The sequence below is a fragment of the Salmo trutta genome, chromosome 28, assembly GCF_901001165.1.
Source record: "Salmo trutta chromosome 28, fSalTru1.1, whole genome shotgun sequence".
NCBI classification, from domain to species: Eukaryota; Metazoa; Chordata; class Actinopteri; order Salmoniformes; family Salmonidae; genus Salmo; species Salmo trutta.
In genome coordinates, this window is record NC_042984.1 from 16,656,502 (window position 1) to 16,678,456 (window position 21,955).

Consider the following 21,955-nt stretch of genomic DNA (forward strand, 5'->3'; position numbering starts at 1 on the left):
TGGCAAATCTCAACATGTGGATTCAGAACACACATTAGCTCATAATAGGATTTCACTGTTCCGTGGACGTGTGTGTCTCCTTTTTCTAGCAATGCCTTCACAACACGGCCGGCCCAAGGTGCGAGCGCTGTTTGCCAGGTTTCTACGGCAACCCTGTGACGGATGGCCCCCAGGCCTGTCAGCCCTGCCCCTGCCCTGGCACTTCCCCTAGCAACCAGTGAGTTCACTCCTCACGGGCTCTACAGCTGCACAGAAATACACCTTTACATGGATCAATGGCTCTGGAACTCTAGCTCCAGGCTTATCCTCTTATGAAGATCCTTATTCTACTGATAAACATGTGTCCATTCACCTGCTAGTCAACCTCATAGAGATCCTATTTAATTATGTGGGGTCAACCTGCTCTTCGTAAAGACAGTTGATCTGACAGTGACTGGTCATACAGTTACACCATTGTCTCAAATGTAACCCCATTCATATTATACGGGCTGTAGGCTATACTGTCTCTGATAGAAGACTGTCTTCCTGCAGGTATTCTCAGTCTTGCTACAAGGACGTGGATGGTCAGCCCACTTGTGATAACTGTCCCCCTGGCTTCACTGGCCGGCGCTGCGAAAGGTACGAGTCTCTCCATATCCAGCTCTTTCTCTCTCTATCCCTTCCATCCTTACTGTCAAGCTGCTAAGTGGTCAGTGGTCTGGGGATGCAGGGCTGGCCGGAGCACGGCAAAGCAGAGGGGATAGGTCTGGGGATGCTGGGCTGGCCGGAGCACGGCAAAGCAGAGGTGATAGGTCTGGGGATGCTGGGCTGGCTGGAGCACGGCAAAGCAGAGGTGATAGGTCTGGGGATGCTGGGCTGGCCGGAGCACGGCAAAGCAGAGGTGATAGGTCTGGGGATGCTGGGCTGGCTGGAGCACGGCAAAGCAGAGGTGATAGGTCTGGGGATGCTGGGCTGGCCGGAGCACGGCAAAGCAGAGGGGATAGGTCTGGGGGTGATGGGCTGGCCGGAGCACGGCAAAGCAGAGGGGATGGGTCTGGCGCTGGCAACCACTGGCTTCATTTACAAAATGGGATTAGTAGCATGTCTGTCCATTGCATCCCTCTTTCAGCCAGTCTTTCCAACCAGTCATGATTGATTGGTATGTATTAGGGAAGTGGTATGGGGGAAGCAAAGCTCAAAAATCATTCCAGTTAGTTAGGAAAGGTTTTTGTGTGTTGGGTTTGGTCTCTGCAGTAGCAGTGCTTTTTATGCTATTTGAGAGGTTAATATGTGTGGTGGATTATTGAGCTTGGCTAACGAACATTGTATTTATCAATGGGCATTTTTGTTTAAAAAAAATGTGTCTGGTGTACCATGGGATTATATGTCATATACTAAGGTGTGATAGCATTTGTTGTTGTTAAAGTCGCAAAAGCCAAGTCTTTTATTTTAAATGTTTTTTTGTTGCTAATCAAGTCTTTTGTTAGGAATGTTTGGACTTGTAGTTGTGTCCTGAGGAAACCTTATGTAAGTTGGTTTTTGCTATCTCTCCTCTGCTTCAGCTTCAGTTCTCTCCTATGCTTCAGCTTCAGTTCCCTCCTTTGATTCAACTTTGCCAGAACCTTTTCCGTCTACTGTTTATGCTCCAGTTGTGCTTTCATGCTTTTTGTAAGGTTTAGAAGCTGTGGGATAATGTTGTCAGTGTTTATGCCCGGGCTATGTTTACATATTCTCTCTCTGAGGCATAAATCTAAAGGTGGCATTTCGAATGTCACATCTGTTTGACGAATCTTTGCTACTCGAGGTGCAAAGATGACGATGAGGTGACCGGTTAAATAAACATCGGTATGTTTTGATAAGTTGAGCCTCCCTGCCTGCACTATTTCTGATTTGAATGTTTTGATCATTAAGAAAACAAGACAGTTGTGTGGACCTGTACCTGCAAGAGGACAATGAGGGCTTCCTCCTGCCGGGGTGTGGTGAGGCAGTGTTCAACTTTAGCCTGGAGAAACATGTGGTGGCAGAGGGCAGTGGAGACGAGGAGGAGGGGGAGGAGTATTATGAGGAGGAGGAGGAGGAGAAGGAGGAGAAGGAAGACACAGACTACAGCCCAGAGACAGCTGAGGAGAAGGAGGATTACAAGGAGGTCATAGACTACAGCCCAGAGCTTGTCGAAGAGAAGGAGGATTACAAGGAGGTCATAGACTATAGCCCAGAGCTTGTCGAAGAGAAGGAGGATTACAAGGTCATAGACTATAGCCCAGAGCTTGTCGAAGAGAAGGAGGATTACAAGGTCATAGACTATAGCCCAGAGCTTGTCGAAGAGAAGGAGGATTACAAGGAGGTCATAGACTACAGCCCAGAGCTTGTCGAAGAGAAGGAGGATTACAAGGAGGTCATAGACTATAGCCCAGAGCTTGTCGAAGAGAAGGAGGATTACAAGGTCATAGACTATAGCCCAGAGCTTGTCGAAGAGAAGGAGGATTACAAGGTCATAGACTATAGCCCAGAGCTTGTCGAAGAGAAGGAGGATTACAAGGAGGTCATAGACTATAGCCCAGAGCTTGTCGAAGAGAAGGAGGATTACAAGGTCATAGACTATAGCACAGAGCTTGTCGAAGAGAAGGAGGATTACAAGGTCATAGACTATAGCCCAGAGCCAGTCGAAGAGAAGGAGGATTACAAGGAGGTCATATACAGCCCAGAGCCAGCCGAGGAGAAGGAGGATTACAAGGTCATAGACTACAGCCCAGAGCTAGTCGAAGAGAAAGAGGATTACAAGGTCATAGACTACAGCCCAGAGCCAGTCGAGGAGAAAGAGGAGGAGGTCATAGACTATAGTGGCAGCCCACAGCCAGATGACGAAGAAGAGGAAGACACAGATTATAGCCAAAGGCCATACATCCCCACACGGTGGACATCAAACATCCCCACAAGGTGGCCATCAAACATCCCCACACGGACCCTACTGTCCACTACCAGCCACCGTACCCAACCCACTCGCCCTACCATCCCCACTCGCCCTACCATCCCCACTCGCCCTACCACCCCTACTCGCCTTACCACTCGCCCACCTGCTCCCACTCGCCCAACCACTCGTCCAACCACCCCCAGTCGCCCTACCACCCCTACTCGCCCTACCACCCCTACTCACCTTACCACTCGCCCACCTGCTCCCACTCACCCAACCACTTGCCCACCTGCTTCCACTCGCCCAACCACTCGTCCAACCACCCCCAGTCGCCCTACCACCCCTACTCGCTCTACCACCCCTACTCGCCCTACCACCCCCACTCGCCCTACCACCCCTACTCGTCCAACCACAACCACCCCCGTGGACAACATGGTCCGAGTCTACCTGAATAGGACTGCACCCAGGGTCCCATCACTGAACACGCCCAGCCCTGAGGTTAGAGAACACAGCTTCCAGTTTCTAATGAGGCTCCACATGAACCGATTCAACCAGCACCTCAGCATGCGGGAGAGCAACACCCTGGACATCAAGGATGGCATCCAGGCCATGAGGGGCCAGCAGAGCAAGCTCAGCATCCAGCTGGAGACACTCCTGGCCCTGCAGTCAGAGTCTGCCCTTGAGAAGAAAGAGAGGGTGGGCGAGCTGGAAAGTAGCTACACAGACATGGAAACTCGTCTGAGAAGGCTGGAGGGTCGTCTGGAGATCGTGATAGATGGGTTTACTGCCCTGGCTCAGGAGATGAACAAGGTGAAACGCTTCAGACACACCTCACGGTCTGCTAAAGAGGTGAAGGCAATGCCACCAATCTCTACAGTCTTAGTGCCAGGGGTTACCACAACTCGACCCACCGTCAGGACTTCTCAATTAACAACTGTGACAACACTGAGACCCACTGTCAGGACTTCTCAATTAACAACCGTGACAACACTGAGACCCACTGTCAGGACTTCTCAATTAACAACCGTGACAACACTGAGACCCACTGTCAGGACTCAATCAACAATCACCAGGTCACAAACTAGAGCCACAGTCCCCAAAATCGTACCAATGTCCCGTCTTCCTGCTAACAAAGCCACAACAACCCCTCAGAGGAATAGAAAGCACAAACCAACTGTCTTCACAAAGTCCACGTCCCAAACATTCACAAACAGACAAACTACAAAACCATTAATAACTAGAACCACAAAAAGTAATGTCATTTCAAAGTCCAGCACAAGACGAAGTACTACCTTAAGTAATCCCAGGACTAGCACTAGACCACATAGTACAACAAAGCCTAGCGCTAGGCCAAGTACTGCAACAAAGTCTGAAACAAAGACTACGATGGTCAAGAAGATTCCCGTGACAGCTAATAAGCGCTCAACACAGACAAGTCAATCAAAACCAAGGCAAGCTAAAGTAGACCTGGATGCCACTAAGTATCAGCTGGCACCACCATCCCATAAAATTAAGCCTCTAACACTGGTGTCAAAAAATCCTACGTCATCCAAGTCACGTAATCAAGCTGCTAAAAAAGAAGAGGACGCTTCTCGTTCTAGAAGCAGTTATAAAAAAGACAGTGCTTTCAGATTAGTTGTACCTGATTCAAAGATTCAACCCAATGTTAAAATCACAGAAACAGTTGTCAGAGAAACATCCCACCCAAACAAAGGTTATGGGAAAACCACTGCGCCAGACACATCCCAGTTGGCCCCACCGTCCCACAAAGTCCAGGAAGTGTCAAAAGCCAAAACAAGTTACTGTAAGAAGGTTCTCACCACGTTGGCAACCACCAAAACCACCTCTTCTTTGAAGCGTTCAAAGTTAACCACGAAGAGTAAAGTCAAAACTACTAGTTCCAAGAGATCCCCACAGAGGAAGAAAACCCAGTACCAGTCTAATGTTCTGGACCTGCTCAAACTACTCCAAGGTAATGATGAAAAGTCTTCCCAAAAGAACAAGAAACAGAAGCAAGATGGTTCCTATGGTTCTTTTCACATTGTTCTAGGAAGGCTGGCTATTCCTGTCAAAATTATCCCTGATTATTAGAGACATTTACAGTGGCTTGCAAAAGTATTCACCCCCTTGGCATTTTTCCTATTTTGTTGGCTTACAACCTGGAATTAACATTTATTTTGGGGGGCTTTGTATCATTTGATTTACACAACATGCCTACCACTATGAAGATGCAATATATTTTTTATTGTGAAACGAACAACAAATAAAACAGTCAACTTGAGCGTGCATAACTATTCACCCCCCAAACTCAATACTTTGTAGAGCCACCTTTTGCAGCAATTACAGCTGCAAGTCTCTTGGGGTATGTCTCTATAAGCTTGGCAAATCTAGTCACTTGAAGTTTTGCCCAATCTTCAAGGCAAAACTACTCCAGCTCCTTCAAGTTGGATGGGTTCCTCTGGTGTACAGCAATCTTTAAGTCATACCACAGATTCTCAATTAGATTGAGGTCTGGACTTTGACTAGGCCATTTCAAGACATTTAAATGTTTCCCCTTAAACCACTTGAATGGTTTAAGCTGTAAGGTGAACCTCTATCCCAGTCTCAAATCTCTGGAAGACTGAAACAGGTTTACCTCAAGAATATCCCTGTATTTAGCGCCATCCATTATTCCTTCAATTCTGACAGCATTGCAGTTCCTTCAGGGTTATCCTTGGTCTCTTTGTTGCCTCTCTGATTAATGCCCTCTTTGCCTGGTCCGTGAGTTTTGGTGGGCGGCCCTCTTTTGGCAGGTTTGTTGTGGTGCCATATTCTTTCAATGTTTTCACAGTGGATTTAATGGTGCTCCATGGGATGTTCAAATTTTCTGATATTTTTTATAACCCAGCCCTGATCTGTACTTCTCCACAACTTTGTCCCTGACCTGTTTGGAGAGCTCCTTGGTCTTCATGGTGCTGCTTGCATGGTGGTGCCCCTTGCTTAGTGGTGTAACAGACTCTGGGGCCTTTCAGAACAGGTGTATATATATATATATATACTGAGATCATGCGACAGATCATGTGACACTTAGATTGCACACAGGTGGACTTTATTTAACTAATTATGTGACTTCTGAAGGTAATTGGTTGCACCAGATCTTATTTAGGGGCTTCATAGCAAAAAATACATATGCACGCACCACTTTTCCGTTTTTATTTTTTAGCATTTTTTTAAACAAGTTATTTTTTTCATTTCGCTTCACCAATTTGGACTATTTTGTGTATGTCCGTTACATGAAATCCAAATAAAAATCCATTTAAATTGGAGGTTGTAATACAACAAAATAGGAAAAACGCCAAGGAGGGTGAATACTTTTGCAAAGCACTGTATATAAAAAAAACTTGAACTAATTTCAACATTTATCTAAAATGACCTGTGGTCCTGATATTTATGCTTTTATTATATATTTGTTATCTATGAAAAATGTATGTTTTTGAGTGAGTGGAAATGTACTTCTTCATGTAGAGGCAATATTGTTCCTGTGTTTAAAGCTGTATTTTGTGAGTATTAGATCAGTTGCACAATAGCCTAATCCTGTCATGAAAAAATATACAGTTCAGTGTTTCCCCTTGCATTCTTTTGAACAGAGGTGGCAAGGGTAGCGGGGAGTGGGGGTGCATTGCTACTAGCGTTAGCACAATGAAATGCTAGCTGTTCCCATAGCATTCCATTCATTGCGCTAACGACTTTTCACATATTTTTTGCAGCGATGGCATGAATATAGGTTAAACACTGCAGTTACCATATTCAAAGTTTTATATTATACAAAGTTGTTGAAATATTGTTTGGTGCTATTTTTCTTTGAGCCAAGTGGGTCAGACTACCTCAAGACTTACAGTGCATTCGGAAAGTATTTAGACCCATTTACTTTTTCCACGTTATGTTGCGTTACAGCCTTATTCTACAATGGATTCAATTCATTTTTTCTTCATCAGTCTACACACAATATCACATGATGACAAAGCGAAAACAGGTTTTATGAAATGTTTGCAAATGTATTAAAATACATAAGTATTCAGAGCCTTTGCTATCAGACTTGAAATTGAGCTCAGGTGCATCCTGTTTGCATTGATCATCCTTGAGATGTTTCTACAACTTGATTAGAGTCCACATGTGGTAAATTCTATTGATTCGACATGATTTGGAAAGGCTCACACCTGTCTATATAAGGTCCCACAGTTGACAGTGCATGTCAGAGCAAAAAGCAAGCCATGAGGTTGAAGGAATTGTCCGTAGAGCTCCGAGACAAGATTGTGTTGAGGCACAGATCTGGGGAAGGGTACCAGCAGCATTGAAGGTCCCCAAGAACACAGTGGCCTCCATCATTCTTAAAGGGAAGAAGTTTGGAACCAGTAAGACTCTTCCTAGAGCTGGCTGCCCGGCCAAACTGAGCAATCGGGGGAGAAGGACCTTGGTCAGGGAGGTGACCAAGAACCCAGAGTTCCGGAGTATACACCTCCTCCATGCTTCATGGTGGGAACTACACATGCGGAGATCATCCGTTCGTCTACTCTGTGTCTCACAAAGACACAGCGATTGGAACCAAAAATCTCAAATTTGGACTCATCAGACCAAAGGACAGAATTCTTCTGTGTTACTACATGATTCCATGTGTGTTATTTCATAGTTGTGATGTCTTCACTATTATTCTACAATGTAGAAAATAGTAAAATAAAGAAAAACCCTTGAATGAGTAGGTGTGTCCAAACTTTTGACTGGTACTGTATATATTTTTATTTATAGAGTATATACAGTATATTTTATAATTCAAGGATTAAGTTTTAAATGCTCATAGAATTGTGTTAAATGTGTAAATTAAGCTGTTTCAAAAATATTGTTCAAAACAAGTTGTTCAGTGATTACTCTGCCTCTCAATGACTGCCAGCAGCTCCGCGGGCACATAGGCCATGCGAACATTGCTTGGATTGCTTTCCCAGTTATTTGCAATGACGGAGAACTGCCCTCAACGAAATCGCAAGATTTCATAGCATATATAATAACAGCACTAAGTAAATGGACTGTCCTGGGACGCTCAAATGAGCGCTCAGTCAGAACTTCTGGGTCTGCTCTAGTCTCCATCCCAATGAGTCTCTCGCACCAGATGGCTTTCTGCCATGCGTGAGACAAATCTGCTCTGTCAGGTACAGATGGTGCTAAATCAAAAAACAAGCTGAACTTGTAAATAAATAATCATAAGAGTCATGGGAGTCTGGGATCTGATAAACCGGACATTTCAAATCAAATCAAATTGTATTAGTCACATGCGCCGAATACAACATGTACCGAATTCAACCTTACAGTGAAATGCTTACATACAAGCCCCTAACCAACAATGCAGTTTCAAAAAAATACAGATAAGAGATAAAAGTAACAAGTAATTAAAGAGCAGCAGTGAAAAAACAATAGCGAGACTATATACAGGGGGGTACCGATACAGAGTCAATATGCAGGAGCTCCGGTTAGTTGAGGTAGAATGTACATGTAGGTAGAGTTATTAAAGTGACTATGCATAGATGACAACAGAGAGTAGCAGTGGTGTAAAGAGGGGGGGGGCAATGCAAATAGTCTGGGTAGTCATTTGACTATTTACATCCAACAAAAGTCAAAGGACAGAGGGATACACAAGCTAGAACCTTTGGAAGGACAAAAAGCATGACTGTGACTTGCCAATTTTATCGTTTCCACCCACGGTGTTCATCAGGTTCTACTGTAGGTGACAGGGCAACATGTTATGTGACTAAAACAGCATGAAACCTGTTGTATCACAAAGCATGATCAAATAATTAGCTAGTTACATTAATTTTGAGAAACATTGAGAAATCTTTTTTGTTTGTTGTCAAATTAACCAGTTATCTGCTTTTGATAAGCAACTAGCTCCCTATAGCTAGCTGGTGGCTTGCTAGCTAATTAGCTAGCTCCCATGCCAATTTCAAGTCTTTCTAAACTATTGTCTGACTAACTCGGAAATACGAGGTTATTTCAGAATGAAAGTTAACCGGCTAGCGCGTCATGCTTTGTGACATTATTTTAGCTGGATATCCCCAGTTAGATGATGTGTTTTCACTTATTGTATCTGCACGCTTGTTGTATTCTCCCTGGTCCATTCGTTCGTGAGCTGGCTGCTCGTTTTAAAAAGGACCATCTAATCTGTTCAAAACAGTAGCAGCATGTGCAGCAGTGGTCATTCGGTTTTTTAAAAGCAAAAGTGTATTTACGCTGTTGTTCAAATGCACAGATTGCTTTATATAACTTTATATAACTCTGGTAGTTCAGCCAATCAGCAGCCGATGGTTTCAACATTTGACACATGTTGAGAGTTGTAGCATTGGCTGTGTCTATCGCCAACATTGGCAATACATATCTTTTATCCTCTTTTTGCATCTGGGAAGTGGTGGAACAAAGCTGTATTTAAGCATGTCTTATTCTGTGAGTCTGAATCTGTTTGGTAAAACAATGCAGATTATTTACATGCAGAGGACTTGGGAAATTAATAGTGTCTCCAACGGACATCCACAATGAATAAATTCTGGATGTTGGCTAATAATGTGACAACTCTATTGTATAGCTTGTATCCATAGTCTTTTCACAGAAATGTGTCTACTCTGGGCCAAGAGTGTGCTGTGAGGACAAGTCTCATCACGTATCTATCTCCTCACACAGCTCGCACAGTTTCCTGCCCCCATTGTTCCTTCCTTTGGTTTAAAAAAATGTATCCTCTTTGACTGGAAATGTTTGTTTTAAAGTATAAGTGTTCGCCGTTCTCCGTTTCAGATGTGCTTCTGGGTACACAGGCAACCCTCAGCTCAGCCAGAGGTGTAGTGTTGGCAACAATGACCTGAATGGTATGTGTATGGATTATTCAATTCAATATAGCTTTATTTATCCCCTCAGGGGCAGTTAAGATTGTTATTACACAGTGCTAACAGGCTGCAGCTGCAGACATGTGTACACAATTAAAATGATTGTATTTGATAGAATGAAGGCACACAGAGTGAAAACCTCTCTTGTGTCATGTTTACAGGTAACTGCTATAACTGTGACCAGAGAGGAAGTGAAGGATGCAATGGAAATGGTGTGTGTCGCTGCAAGGTAAGCAAACCAAGGCTTCTGTAAGTACTTCATAATAATTACCATCCTCATTGACATCCCCAAGCCCATCACTCAGACGCGGGCAGTATAGGAGCATCATGGCAAACCCTGTAAGTCTGGCTCATAGCTTCTACCCCCAGACTCAGGCTGCTGAATAGCCACCACTAGTCAGCTACCTGCTCTGCTGTCCCCCCCCTCTCCCCACCCTCTACGGACATTTACCCTGCCCCCACCCCAATGGATATTTATCATTGCCACGGTTTTTAATGTGTATATATTATTATTTCTGTTTTATTATTATCTATTTGTATTATATTTGTATTGATTTTTTCACTTTGTCCTGCGTTGTTGGAACTCGGAGCGCAAGAATTTCCCTGTACCCTGTAATTACATCTGCATCCCTGTACATGGGATTATTAAATTCTTTAAATGTAAATATCCTTATCCACTTCTGAGGGTTACCTCCGTGAGATAGTTTGTCCCATAGAAATAGAATAACTAGAATGGCATTCCCATTCAGGCAATGTTCTATTTCTATGGTTAGTTCCCCTCTCACACTATATATCATTGTGTTCCAGATGAACGTTGAGGGCCCTGCCTGCTCCAACTGTAAGCAGGGAACCTTTCACATCAGCACAGACAACAAAGATGGCTGCCTGTCCTGCTTCTGCATGGGCGTCACACAGCAGTGCTCCAGCTCCTCCCACTACAGAGACCAGGTACCCAGGCAACAAGAACTAGGAAACTACTTCCTTAATAAAATATATGAGTAAAGTATTTTTTTGTGTCATTTATTTGTATGTACACTCAACAAAAATATAAATGCAACATGTAAAGTGTTGGTCCCATGTTTCATGAGCTGAAATGATCCATACGCACAAAAAGCTTATTTCTCTCAAATGTTGTGATAACATTTGTTTACATCCCTGTTAGTGAGCCTTTCTCCTTTGCCAAGATAATCCATCCACATGACAGGTGTGGCATATCAAGAAGCTTCTTAAACAGCATGATCATTACACAGGTGACCCTTGTGCTGGAGACAATAAAAGGCCACTCTAAAATGTGCAGTTTTGTCACACAACACAATTCCACAGATGTCTCAAGTTTTGAGGGAATGTGCAATTGGCATGCTGACTGGAGGAAGGTCCACCAGAGCTGTTGCCAGAGAATGTAATGTTAATTTATGTACCATAAGCGGCCTCCAACGTCATTTTAGAGAATTTAGCATTATGTCCAACCGGCCTCACAACCACAGACCACGTGTATGGCATTGCATGGGGGCAAGCGGTTTGCTGATGTCAACGTTGTGAATAGAGTGCCCCATGGTGGTGGTGGGGGGGTTATGGTATGGGCAGGCATAAGCTACGGACAACAAACACAATTACATTTTATCTATGGCAATTTGAATGCACAGAAATCCCGTGACAAGATCCTGAGGCCCATTGCGAGGCCCATATTTTTTAGGTATCTGTGACCAACAGATCGATATCTTTATTCCCAGTCATGTAAAACCCATAGATTAGGGCCTAATTTATTTATTTTAAATAACTGATTTCCTCATATGAACTGTAACTCAGTAAAATATTTTACATTGTTCCATGTTGCGTTTATATTTCTGTTTAGTATAGATATGTATAGTGTAATGTTGTTTATATATGTGTTCATGCAGGGCTCATCTGCGAAAGAGTCTGTGGTCTCAGCATGACTCCTGGCTTAAATAAAGGTTAAATTAAACAGAACACTTTGAGTGTAGGCTGTCCCTGGTCCCAGATTTGTTTGACTTTGACGTGACAATGACCAATTCAAGAATGGGCAATTCAACACACAAACAGATAATTACAGCTACTTTGAGAGCACTCCAATTGCCAATAACGCTCTACTGAACTGAACTAAACTGATTCAATTTTCTGAAGCTTTTCCTGTCTCTCTGAGTGAGACTGGTTGATTATTCCTTCCTGTGTGTCCTGCAGGTGTCATCCGTCTTTGTCCCTGGCAACTTCCAGGGCTTTGCTTTGGTCAACCGGCAGCACACCAACCGTATCTCCACCGGCTTCACTGTGGAAGTGTCCACCGATGGCACACAGCTCTCTTATAGCAACTTTGACTACCTAGGCCAGGAGCCCCACTACTGGCAGCTGCCTGGGGTCTACCAGGGGGACAAGGTGAGTCACAGATAATGATCTGGCCAACTGGCCAGCAGAGACGTTCCATACTCCTGTAGACCTCAGCTCAATCCCAGCTTCCAGGTGCTCTCTATGATGGAAAGCGGCTTCTACTCGTGCTGAAAACTTCTACATTCCTGATCAATGTTCTCTTTCAATTTCTGCTTAATTAAGTAGCCTGACTTTCTGAGTCAGAGCTGATCTTCTCTTGCTGTGAAATGGGTTTGCTAAATGAGTTATAGCAGAGGACACTGAGAGTGAGGGCCAATGTCCTCATAGTGTGGAGACAGAGTTTGGTTGTATACTCCATGAATTCACCATTTATTACTAGAGTTAAAACCTCGTCAGAAGGTGTTAGCCTTAGCAGTCTCTGAGATAGTAGACAGTACTTTGTTTGTTGATGCATCTACTTTTAGAGACCATGACATGATTACATTGTCATTGGTATTGATGAAATTATGGTTCGTTAAGCAGCAACATTAATTGTTTCTTTATTTCTTGGTTTGCCTGCCCACTCTATAGAAGGAAGCTTTCTTTGCTCGTATGAGACGAGCACATCAGGTAAACCAGAGTGGTGCTTGTCGTGTGGTGATGATTATGCATACAGTATCAGACTTATTGTGAACAATTGATGACAAAAATGGCAGTTTGTAATTCAAACAAAGGATTGGTGTGATTTGGCAATTGATCATACTGATTGGTGTCCAGTATTTTGGTAAATGTTTCATTCATAAACCATAACACAACTGTGTTTGAGATGCATGGATTGCCTGTATAGTTTTCCAATGACCTCCATTTTTTCCTAGTTTTAGCACAGTTGTAGCAGCAATCAACATCCAGTTCTTGCTCTATTTTCACACAATATTAGTAATATTTTAGCTTAAGATCAAATCACATTTTATTGGTTGCATACACATGTTTAGCAGGTGCTATTGCAGGTGTAGCTAAATGCTTGTCTTCCTAGCTCCAACAGTGCAGTAATATCTAACAATACACATCAATACACACAAATATAAAAGTAAAAAAATGGAAGAAACAAATATAGAAATATTAGGACGAAGTGTATATATATATATATTTATATATATAGTGCCTTCGGAAAGTATTCAAACCACTTGACATTTTCAAAATTTCGTTAGGTTACAGCCTTTTTCTACAATCTGACTCAATTTGGGAAGATTCTCCCATTCTTCTCTGCAGATCCTCTCAAGCTCTGTCAGGTTGGATGGGGAGCGTTGCTGCACAGCTATTTTCAGGTCTATCCAGAGATGTTCGATCGGGTTCAAGTCCGGGATCTGGCTGGGCCACTCAAGGACATTCAGAGTCTTGTCCCGAAGCCACTCCTGCATTATCTTGGTTTTATGCTTAGGGTCGTTGTCCTGTTGGAAGGTGAACCTTCACCCCAGTCTGAGGTCCTGAGTGCTCTGGAGCAGGTTTTCATCAAGGATCTCTCTGTACTTTGCTCCGTTCAACTTTGCCTCGATCCTGACTAGCTTCCCAGTCCCTGAAAAACATCCCCACGTCATGATGCTGCCACTACCATGCTTCACCGTAGGGATGGTGCCAGATTTCCTCCACGCGTGAAGCTTGGCATTCAGGCCAAAGAGTTCAATCTTGGTTTATTAGACCAGAGAATCTTGTTTCTCATGGTCTGAGAGCCTTTTGCCAAACTCCAAGCGGGCTGTCATGTGCCTTTTACTGAGGAGTGGCTTCCATCTGGCCACTCTACCATAAAGGTCTGATTGGTGGGATGCTGCAGAGATGGTTGTCCTTCTGAAAAGTTCTCCCATCTCCACAGAGGAACTCTAGAGCTCTGTCAGTGTGACCATCGGGTTCTTGGTCACCTCCCTTACCAAGGCCCTTCTCCCCCGATTGCTCAGTTTGGCTGTGCGGCCAGCTCTAGGAAGAGTCCTAGTGGTTCCAAACTTCTTCCATTTAAGAATGATAGAGGCCACTGTGTTCTTGGGGACCTTCAATGCTGCAGAAATGTTTTGGTACCCTTCCCCAGATCTGTGCCTCGACACAACCTTGTCTCGGAGCTCTATGGACAATTCCTTCAACCTTATGGCTTGGTCTTTGCTCTGACATGCACTGTAAAATGTGGGACCTTATATAGACAGGTATGTGCCTTTCCAAATCATGTCCAATCAATTGAATTTACCACAGGTGGACTCCAATCAAGTTGTAGAAACATCTCAAGGATTATCAATGGAAGCAGAATGCACCTGAGCTCAATTTCAAATCTCATTGCAAAGGGTCTGAATACTTATGTTGATAATGTAATTTTGAACAAAATATATAAAGAAATAAGTAAAAATGTCTAAAAACCTGTTTTTGCTTTGTCATTATGGGGTATTGTGTATAGATTGATGAGGTGAATTTTTTTTAAATAATACGGCTGTAACCTAACAAAATGTGGAAAAAGTCAATGGGTCTGAATACTTTCTGAATGCACTGTATTTATGTATGTATGTATTTAAATATGTTTACATACACCTTAGCCAAAAATATTTCAACTCAGTTTTTCACAGTTCCTGACATTTAATCCTAGTAAAAATTCTCTGTCTTAGGTCAGTTAGGATCACTACTTTATTTTAAGAATGTGAAATGTCAGAATAATAGTAGAGAGAATGATTTATTTCAGCTTTTATTTCTTTCATCACATTCCCAGTGGGTCAGAAGTTTACATACACTCAATTAGTATTTGGTAGCATTGCCTTTAAATTGTTTCATTTGGGTCAAATGTTTTGGGTAGCCTTCCACAAGCTTCCCACAATAAGTTGGGTGAATTGTGGCCCATTCCTCCTGACAGAGCTGGTGTAACTGAGTCAAGTTTGTAGGCCTCCTTGCTCGCACACGCTTTTTCAGTTCTGCCCACAAATTTTCTATAGGATTGAAGTCAGGGCTTTGTGATGGCCACTCCAATACCTTGACTTTGTTGTCCTTAAGCCAATTTGCCATAATTTTGGAAGTATGCTTGGTGTCATTGTCCATTTGGAAGACCCATTTGCGACCAAGCTTTAACTTCCTGACTGATGTCTTGAGATGTTGCTTCAATATATCCACTTAATTATCCTCCCTCATGATGCCACCTATTTTGTGAAGTGCACCAGTCCCTCCTGCAGCATAGCACCCCCACAACATGATGCTGCCACCCCCGTGCTTCACGGTTGGGATGGTGTTCTTCAGCTTGCAAGCCTCTCCCTTTTTCCTCCAAACATAACGATGGTCATTATGGCCAAACAGTTCTATTTTTGTTTTATCAAACCAGAGGACATTTCTCCAAAAAGTACCATCTTTGTCCCCATGTGCAGTTGCAAACCATAGTCTGGCTTTTTTATAGCGGTTTTGTAGCTGTGGCTTCTTCCTTGCTGAACAGCCTTTCAGGTTTTGTCGATATAGGACTCGTTTTAAGGTGGATATAGATACTTTTGTACCTGTTTCCTCCAGCATCTTCACAAGGTCCTTTGCTGTTGTTCTGGGATTGATTTGCACTTTTTGCACCAAAGTACGTTCATCCCTAGGAGACAGAATGCGTCTCCTTCCTGAGCTTTATGACTGCAGCGTGGTCCCATGGTGTTTATACTTGCATACTAGTGTTTGTACAGATGAACATGGTACCTTCAGGCACTTGGAAATTGCTCCCAAGGATGAACCAGACTTTGAATGTAGGCCTTGAAATACGTCCACAGGTACACCTCCAATTGACTCAAATTATGTCAATTAGCCTATCAGAAGCTTCTAAAGCCATGAAAAAAAATTCCAAGCTGTTTAAAACCACAGTCAACTTTGTGTATGTAAACTTCTGACCCACTGGAATTGTGATACAGTGAATTAATTATAAGTGAAATGATCTGTCTGTAAACAATTGTTGGAAAATTACTCGTGTCATGCAGAAAGTAGATGTCCTAACTGACTTGCCAGAACTATAGTTTGTTAACAAGGAATTTGTGGATTGGTTGAAAAACGAGTTTTAATGATTCCAATCTAAGTGTATGTAAACTTCGGACTTCAACTGTATGTATAAACTCAGCAAAAAATAAATGGAATTGTGCCCATAGGCGACGTTGTTGCCAGTGATGTCTGGTGAGGACCTGCCTTACAACAGGCCTACAAGCCCTCAGTCCAGCCTCTCTCAGCCTATTGCGGACAGCCTGAGCACTGATGGAGGGATTGTGCGTTCCTGCTGTAACTCAGGCAGTTGTTGTTGCCATCCTGTACCCGTCCCGCAGGTGTGATGTTCGGATGTACCGATCCTGTGCAGGTGTTATTACAAGTGGCCTGCCATTGCGAGGACGATCAGCTGTCCATCCTGTTTCCCTGTGGCGCTGTCTTAGGCGTCTCACAGTACGGACATTGCAATTTATTGCCCTGGCCACATCTGCAGTCCTCATGCCTCATTGCAGCATGCCTAAGGCACGTTCACGCCGATGAGCAGGGACCCTGGGCATCTTTGTTTTGATGTTTTTCAGAGTCTGTAGAAAGGCCTCTTTAGTGTCCTAAGTTTTCAGAACTATAACCTTAATTGCCTACCGTCTCTAAGCTTTTAGTGTCTTAACGACCGTTCCACAGGTGCATGTTCATTAATTGTTTACGGTTCATTGAACAAGCATGGGAAACAGTGTTTAAACCCTTTACAGTGAAGATCTGTGAAGTTATTTGGCTTTTTATGAATTATCTTTTAAAGATAGGGTTCTGAAAAAGTGATGTCTTTTTTTGCTGAGTTTATATAACTATACATAGATATTTATATACAGTACCAGTCAAAAGTTTGGACACACCTACTCATTCAAGGGTTTTTACATTTTCTACATTGTAGAATAATAGTGAAGACATCAAAACTACGAGGGACCAGTACGGAAAAGAAATGTATGAAATGTATGCATTCACTACTGTAAGTCACTCTGGACAAGAGCGTCTGCTAAATGACTAAAATGTAAATGTAAAATGTAATGAAATAACACATAAGGAATCATGTAGTAACCAAAAAAAAATATATATGTTATATTTGAGATTATTCAAAGTAGTCACCCTTTGCCTTGATGACAGCTTTGGACACTCTTGGCATTCTCTTAACCAGCTTCATGAGGTAGACACCTGGAATGCATTTCATTTAACAGGTGTACCTTGTTAAATGTTCATTTGTGGAATTGTTTTCCTTCTTAATGCATTTGAGCCAATCAGTTGTCTTGTGAAAAGGTAAGGGTGGTATGCAGAAGATAGGCAAATTTGGTAAAAGACAAAGTCCATATTATGGCAAGAACAGCTCAAATAAGCAAAGATTAACGACAGTCCATTATTACTTCAAGACATGAAGGTCAGTCAATGCGGAACATTTCAAGAACTTTGAAAGTTTCTTCAAGTGCAGTCGCAAAAACCATCAACGGCTATGATGAAACTGGCTCTCATTAGGACCGACCACAGGAAAGGAAGTCCCAGAATTACCTCTGCTGCAGAGGATAAGTTCATTAGAGTTACCAGCCTCAGAAATTGCAGCCCAAATAAATGCTTCAGAGTTCAAGTAAAAGACACATCTCAACATCAGCTGTTCAGAGGAGACACCAAAGGACATCAATAAGAAGAACTTGCTTGGGCCAAGAAACACGAGCAATGGACATTATTAGACTGTTGGAAATCTGTCCTTTGGTCTCAATCTGTCCAAATGTGAAATTTTTGGTTCCAACCACCATGTCCTTGTGAGATGCAGAGTGGGTGAACGGATTATCTCCACATGCCTGGTTCCCACCGTGAATCAAGGAGGCGGTGTGATAGTGTAGGTGTGCTTTCCTGGTGACACTGTCGGTGATATATTTAGAATTCAATGCGCTCTTAACCAGCATGGCTACCACAGCATTCTGCAGCGATACGCCATCCCATCCGGTTTGCGCTTAGTGGGACTATCTTTTGTTTTTCAACAGGATAATGACCCATCAACCTCCAGGCTGTGTAAGGGCTATTTGACCAAGAAGGAGAGTGATGGAGTGCTGCGTCAGATGACCTGGCCTCCACAATCACCCGACCTCAACCCAGGAAAAATGAACAGCAGCCAACAAGTGCTCAGCATATGTGGGAACTCTTTCAAGACTGTTGGAAAATGATTCCAGGTGAAGCTGGTTGAGAGAATACCAAAGAATGTGCAAAGCTGTCATCAAGGCAAAGGGCGGCTACTTTGAAGAATCTGATTTGTTTAACACTTTTTTTGGTTACTACATTATTCCATATGTGTTATTCAATAGTTTTGACGTCTTCACTATTATTCTACAATGTAGAAAATAGTAAAAAATTAAGAAATACCCTTGAATGAGTAGGTGCATCCAAACTTTTGACTGGTACTGTATATATATATACAGTGGGGAGAACAAGTATTTGATACTCTGCCGATTTTGCAGGTTTTCCTACTTACAAAGCATGTCGAGGTCTGTATTTTTTATCATAGGTACACTTCAACTGTGAGAGACGGAATCTAAAACAAAAATCCAGAAAATCACATTGTATGATTTTTAAGTAATTAATTTGCATTTTATTGCATGACATAAGTATTTGATCACCTACCAACCAGTAAGAATTCCGGCTCTCACAGATCTGTTAGTTTTTCTTTAAGAAGCCCTCCTGTTCTCCACTCATTACCTGTATTAACTGCACCTGTTTGAACTCGTTACCTGTATAAAAGACACCTGTCCACACACTCAATCAAACTGTATATATACTACATGCCAAAGGTATGTGGACACCTGCTTGTCAAACATCTCATCCCAAAATCATTACTGAAATGCTTATAATATTTGCATATAGGCGACAACAATCGGTTTTCTGCACACTATGTAAGCTGATATGAGGTTAGTTTAAGCAGTTGTACTTACCTGGAATGACCTAAAGATGTTACTGAAATAGTTCAAAGGATTGACACGTCTTGAATGGAACTAAACAATTGTATTAAATAAGTCTCTCTTCTGTAATAGTTACTTCTTCATGTGTTCAAAGTGGCTGTTTAACGCATCCCAATAATGTTTCAATGGTTCACCTGTCAAAAGCATCTTAGTCTGCTTCTCAGTACGCCTGCTTTTAAAGCCCACAGACAAATCTGCTAGAATATTCCACAGGATGTGACCCACCAAACGGTCCATTCTTGGTCTTGTCACTGTAATGAACAAACTTACAGTATGTGTGATGGGATGTATATACATTATTGACAGTATGTGGATAGAATATGGTAGGTTACACGCTACACAAAATTGCTTACTTAAAAGACACTCTGTTTAATAGACCATTCACATAGTGGATGACTCAGATGTACAGTACTTAACTGTACTGCAGTGAATGAGTCATAAGGAGCTTTGCAGACATCCATCTTTGATTCATTACTGTGACCATAAACAGTAGTTAAATTCTAAAAGCCTTCCATTAGTTCTAGTTCTAAAGTGTCCACTGGCTCCTCCATAGGAAAGTAGAAAGTGATCATAGGAGCCTTGCTTTTTTCACAAAACTAGAGATACTCTCCCTGGACAGAGGAGCAGCTGAGGAAGGATACGTCCATTTGGGTCTTAGTGAAGTCTTTGAAGGGTAATGGCACCACCCAGGCCAAAAGAGCTAGCCAGGTATTCCTACTGTAGTCTAGCCACACACTGTTCCGTCCATACAGCACATCTACTAACATCTACTAACAATAATAGAAACCAACCATCTTCCTCACACAGTGTGACCTCCTTCCCCTATTATGGATTGTCTTTTGGGATTTTCCATGACATTACCAAAAGATAATCCCAACATCCCTAGATATGCGACTGAACATTTACAGTAGCATGGTAGATATAAGCATGAATGCAACTGCAGCACATTGACAGTAAATGTACCAGATGCATGTCGTAAAAAGGCATGTGTGTATTGCAAACAGACCTGAATGAGCATGTGAGACTATCTGGAATGTGAAGAGAAGAGAGCCATGTTGTGTCTAATGGCAGACGTGTGGATGATTTTGTATGTTTTAGGATTATAGAAACTAGGAAGTTGAATGGCCCCAGTGAGTGAAGTTGTGTACACACCACGGCGGTGTAGCCCTGGATAAGCGCAGGACAGAATGTCTCCTTACCTACACCCCAAGACAACCAGTGCTTAGTGTGTCTCTTACCTACACCCCAAGACAACCAGTGCTTAGTGTGTCTCTTACCTACACCCCAAGACAACCAGTGCTTAGTGTGTCTCTTACCTACACCCCAAGACAACCAGTGCTTAGTGTGTCTCTTACCTACACCCCAAGACAACCAGTGCTTAGTGTGTCTCTTACCTACACCCCAAGACAACCAGTGCTTAGTGTGTCTCTTACCTACACCCCAAGATCCCAGTGCTTGGTGTGTCTCTTACCTACACCCCAAGACAACCAGTGCTTAGTGTGTCTCTTACCTACACCCCAAGATCCCAGTGCTTGGTGTGTCTCTTACCTACACCCCATGATCCCAGTGCTTGGTGTGTCTCTTACTTACACCCCAAGATCCCAGTGCTTGGTGTGTCTCTTACCTTGCATGATGAGAGGTCTTGTTTTGGAACCGCCCTGAGCCCCCCCCCCCCCATCCTCTCCCCCAGGAACAAGTGAAGAAGCTGGATGACGAGATCTGGGAAATTATCTCCAACTTTGGCGACAAAGGCTCTCCGGCAGTCTCTCCTCCCTTCCCTCCCTCCTCCTCCTCTTCCTCGTCTTCCTCTGAGAGAAAGATCCCCAGCCACTCCTATCGTGCTGGGTCTCGTACCCCCATGAGGCCCTTCTCTCCCTCTTCCTCCCCCTCTGGTATTTCCTCCCTGGTACGGCCTACTAGGCCTCAGCCAGCCTCCCCCGGCCCCTCCCCTCGACTCCAGGTACATCTAAAATAACCCTCAAACATACTTATTTAGCTCATCCATATGTGTTATTGTGGTCGTTGCTGACTGATTTACTCTCTGTTTGGGCCTGGTCCTGCTGACAGACTAAACGGCATAGGACGAAGAACATAGTGGGTCCTCCTAGTGCTCACAGTGGCCCCAGGCCTGCTGTGGTCTCCAGCCTGGTAGACATGACAGTGACTGACTGACTGACTGACTGACTGACTGACTGACTGACTGACTGACTGGCTTGCCGGTCAGCTAGCTGGCTGCCTGATGGACAGGCGAATGGCTGACTGACTGACTGTGTGATGATTGACTGACTAACTGACTAGCAGACTGACTGACTGATAGACTGACTGTCTGACTGACTGACTGAACGCATGTCCCTGCCCTTGGCACACACAGAGGAAACTGCCACCTTCCATGCGATAACATACTGTAGCCAGGAAGGTAAATCAACAACTGATCAAGTTATCGATTCATGAATCATAAGAATTCATATTTCACAGGGTTATCCTGTACAGTTCACCATAGTATTGGCAAAATGTTAGAGTCTATTTCGAAAGAACAAGAAAGGGAAGATTGGTCTGAAAAGAGCAGTGTGTGCATATATTCCATGGCTAACCAGGGTGGCATTTTCCTCTGGAAAGCACAGAGAACCCACTAATTGCTGTTAAAGTCATAATCCGTAATTGTGCACTTAAAGAGTAGTACTCGATCTGTAATTATAATTCTACTGTACAAGGGTCTAAACATATACACCCGTCACACAGTCACCTTAACAAGCTGTGATATTCCCATTACACACAGGAATCTGTTGTTATAGTTGCTAGTCAATGCATGGTGTGAGTCTCACTTTGTCACCAAGTAGTAGTTAAGTAGTAGAGGACCAAAATGTAAACCCTTTCTCTAAAAGTTTGCT

General features: G+C 43.1%; 1 protein-coding gene across 6 annotated transcripts in view; it reads left to right on the forward strand.

The window, feature by feature from the left end:
- hspg2 (heparan sulfate proteoglycan 2) overlaps window positions 1–21,955 on the forward strand; it is a 195,256-nt gene that overhangs the window by 117,297 nt on the left and 56,004 nt on the right. For 3 of the 6 annotated variants that reach the window (XM_029718874.1, XM_029718876.1, XM_029718875.1), the window contains exons 28-36: window positions 90–217; window positions 532–618; window positions 9,701–9,771; window positions 9,951–10,018; window positions 10,597–10,737; window positions 11,989–12,180; window positions 19,668–19,775; window positions 20,758–21,027; window positions 21,135–21,215. In XM_029718874.1, coding sequence (XP_029574734.1) covers window positions 90–217; window positions 532–618; window positions 9,701–9,771; window positions 9,951–10,018; window positions 10,597–10,737; window positions 11,989–12,180; window positions 19,668–19,775; window positions 20,758–21,027; window positions 21,135–21,215 — 1,146 coding nt within the window. Of the gene's footprint in view, window positions 1–89; window positions 218–531; window positions 619–9,700; window positions 9,772–9,950; window positions 10,019–10,596; window positions 10,738–11,988; window positions 12,181–12,702; window positions 12,742–19,667; window positions 19,776–20,757; window positions 21,028–21,134; window positions 21,216–21,955 lie in introns of all 6 variants that reach the window. The other 3 variants (XM_029718877.1, XM_029718878.1, XM_029718873.1) reach the window with 2 other exon arrangements.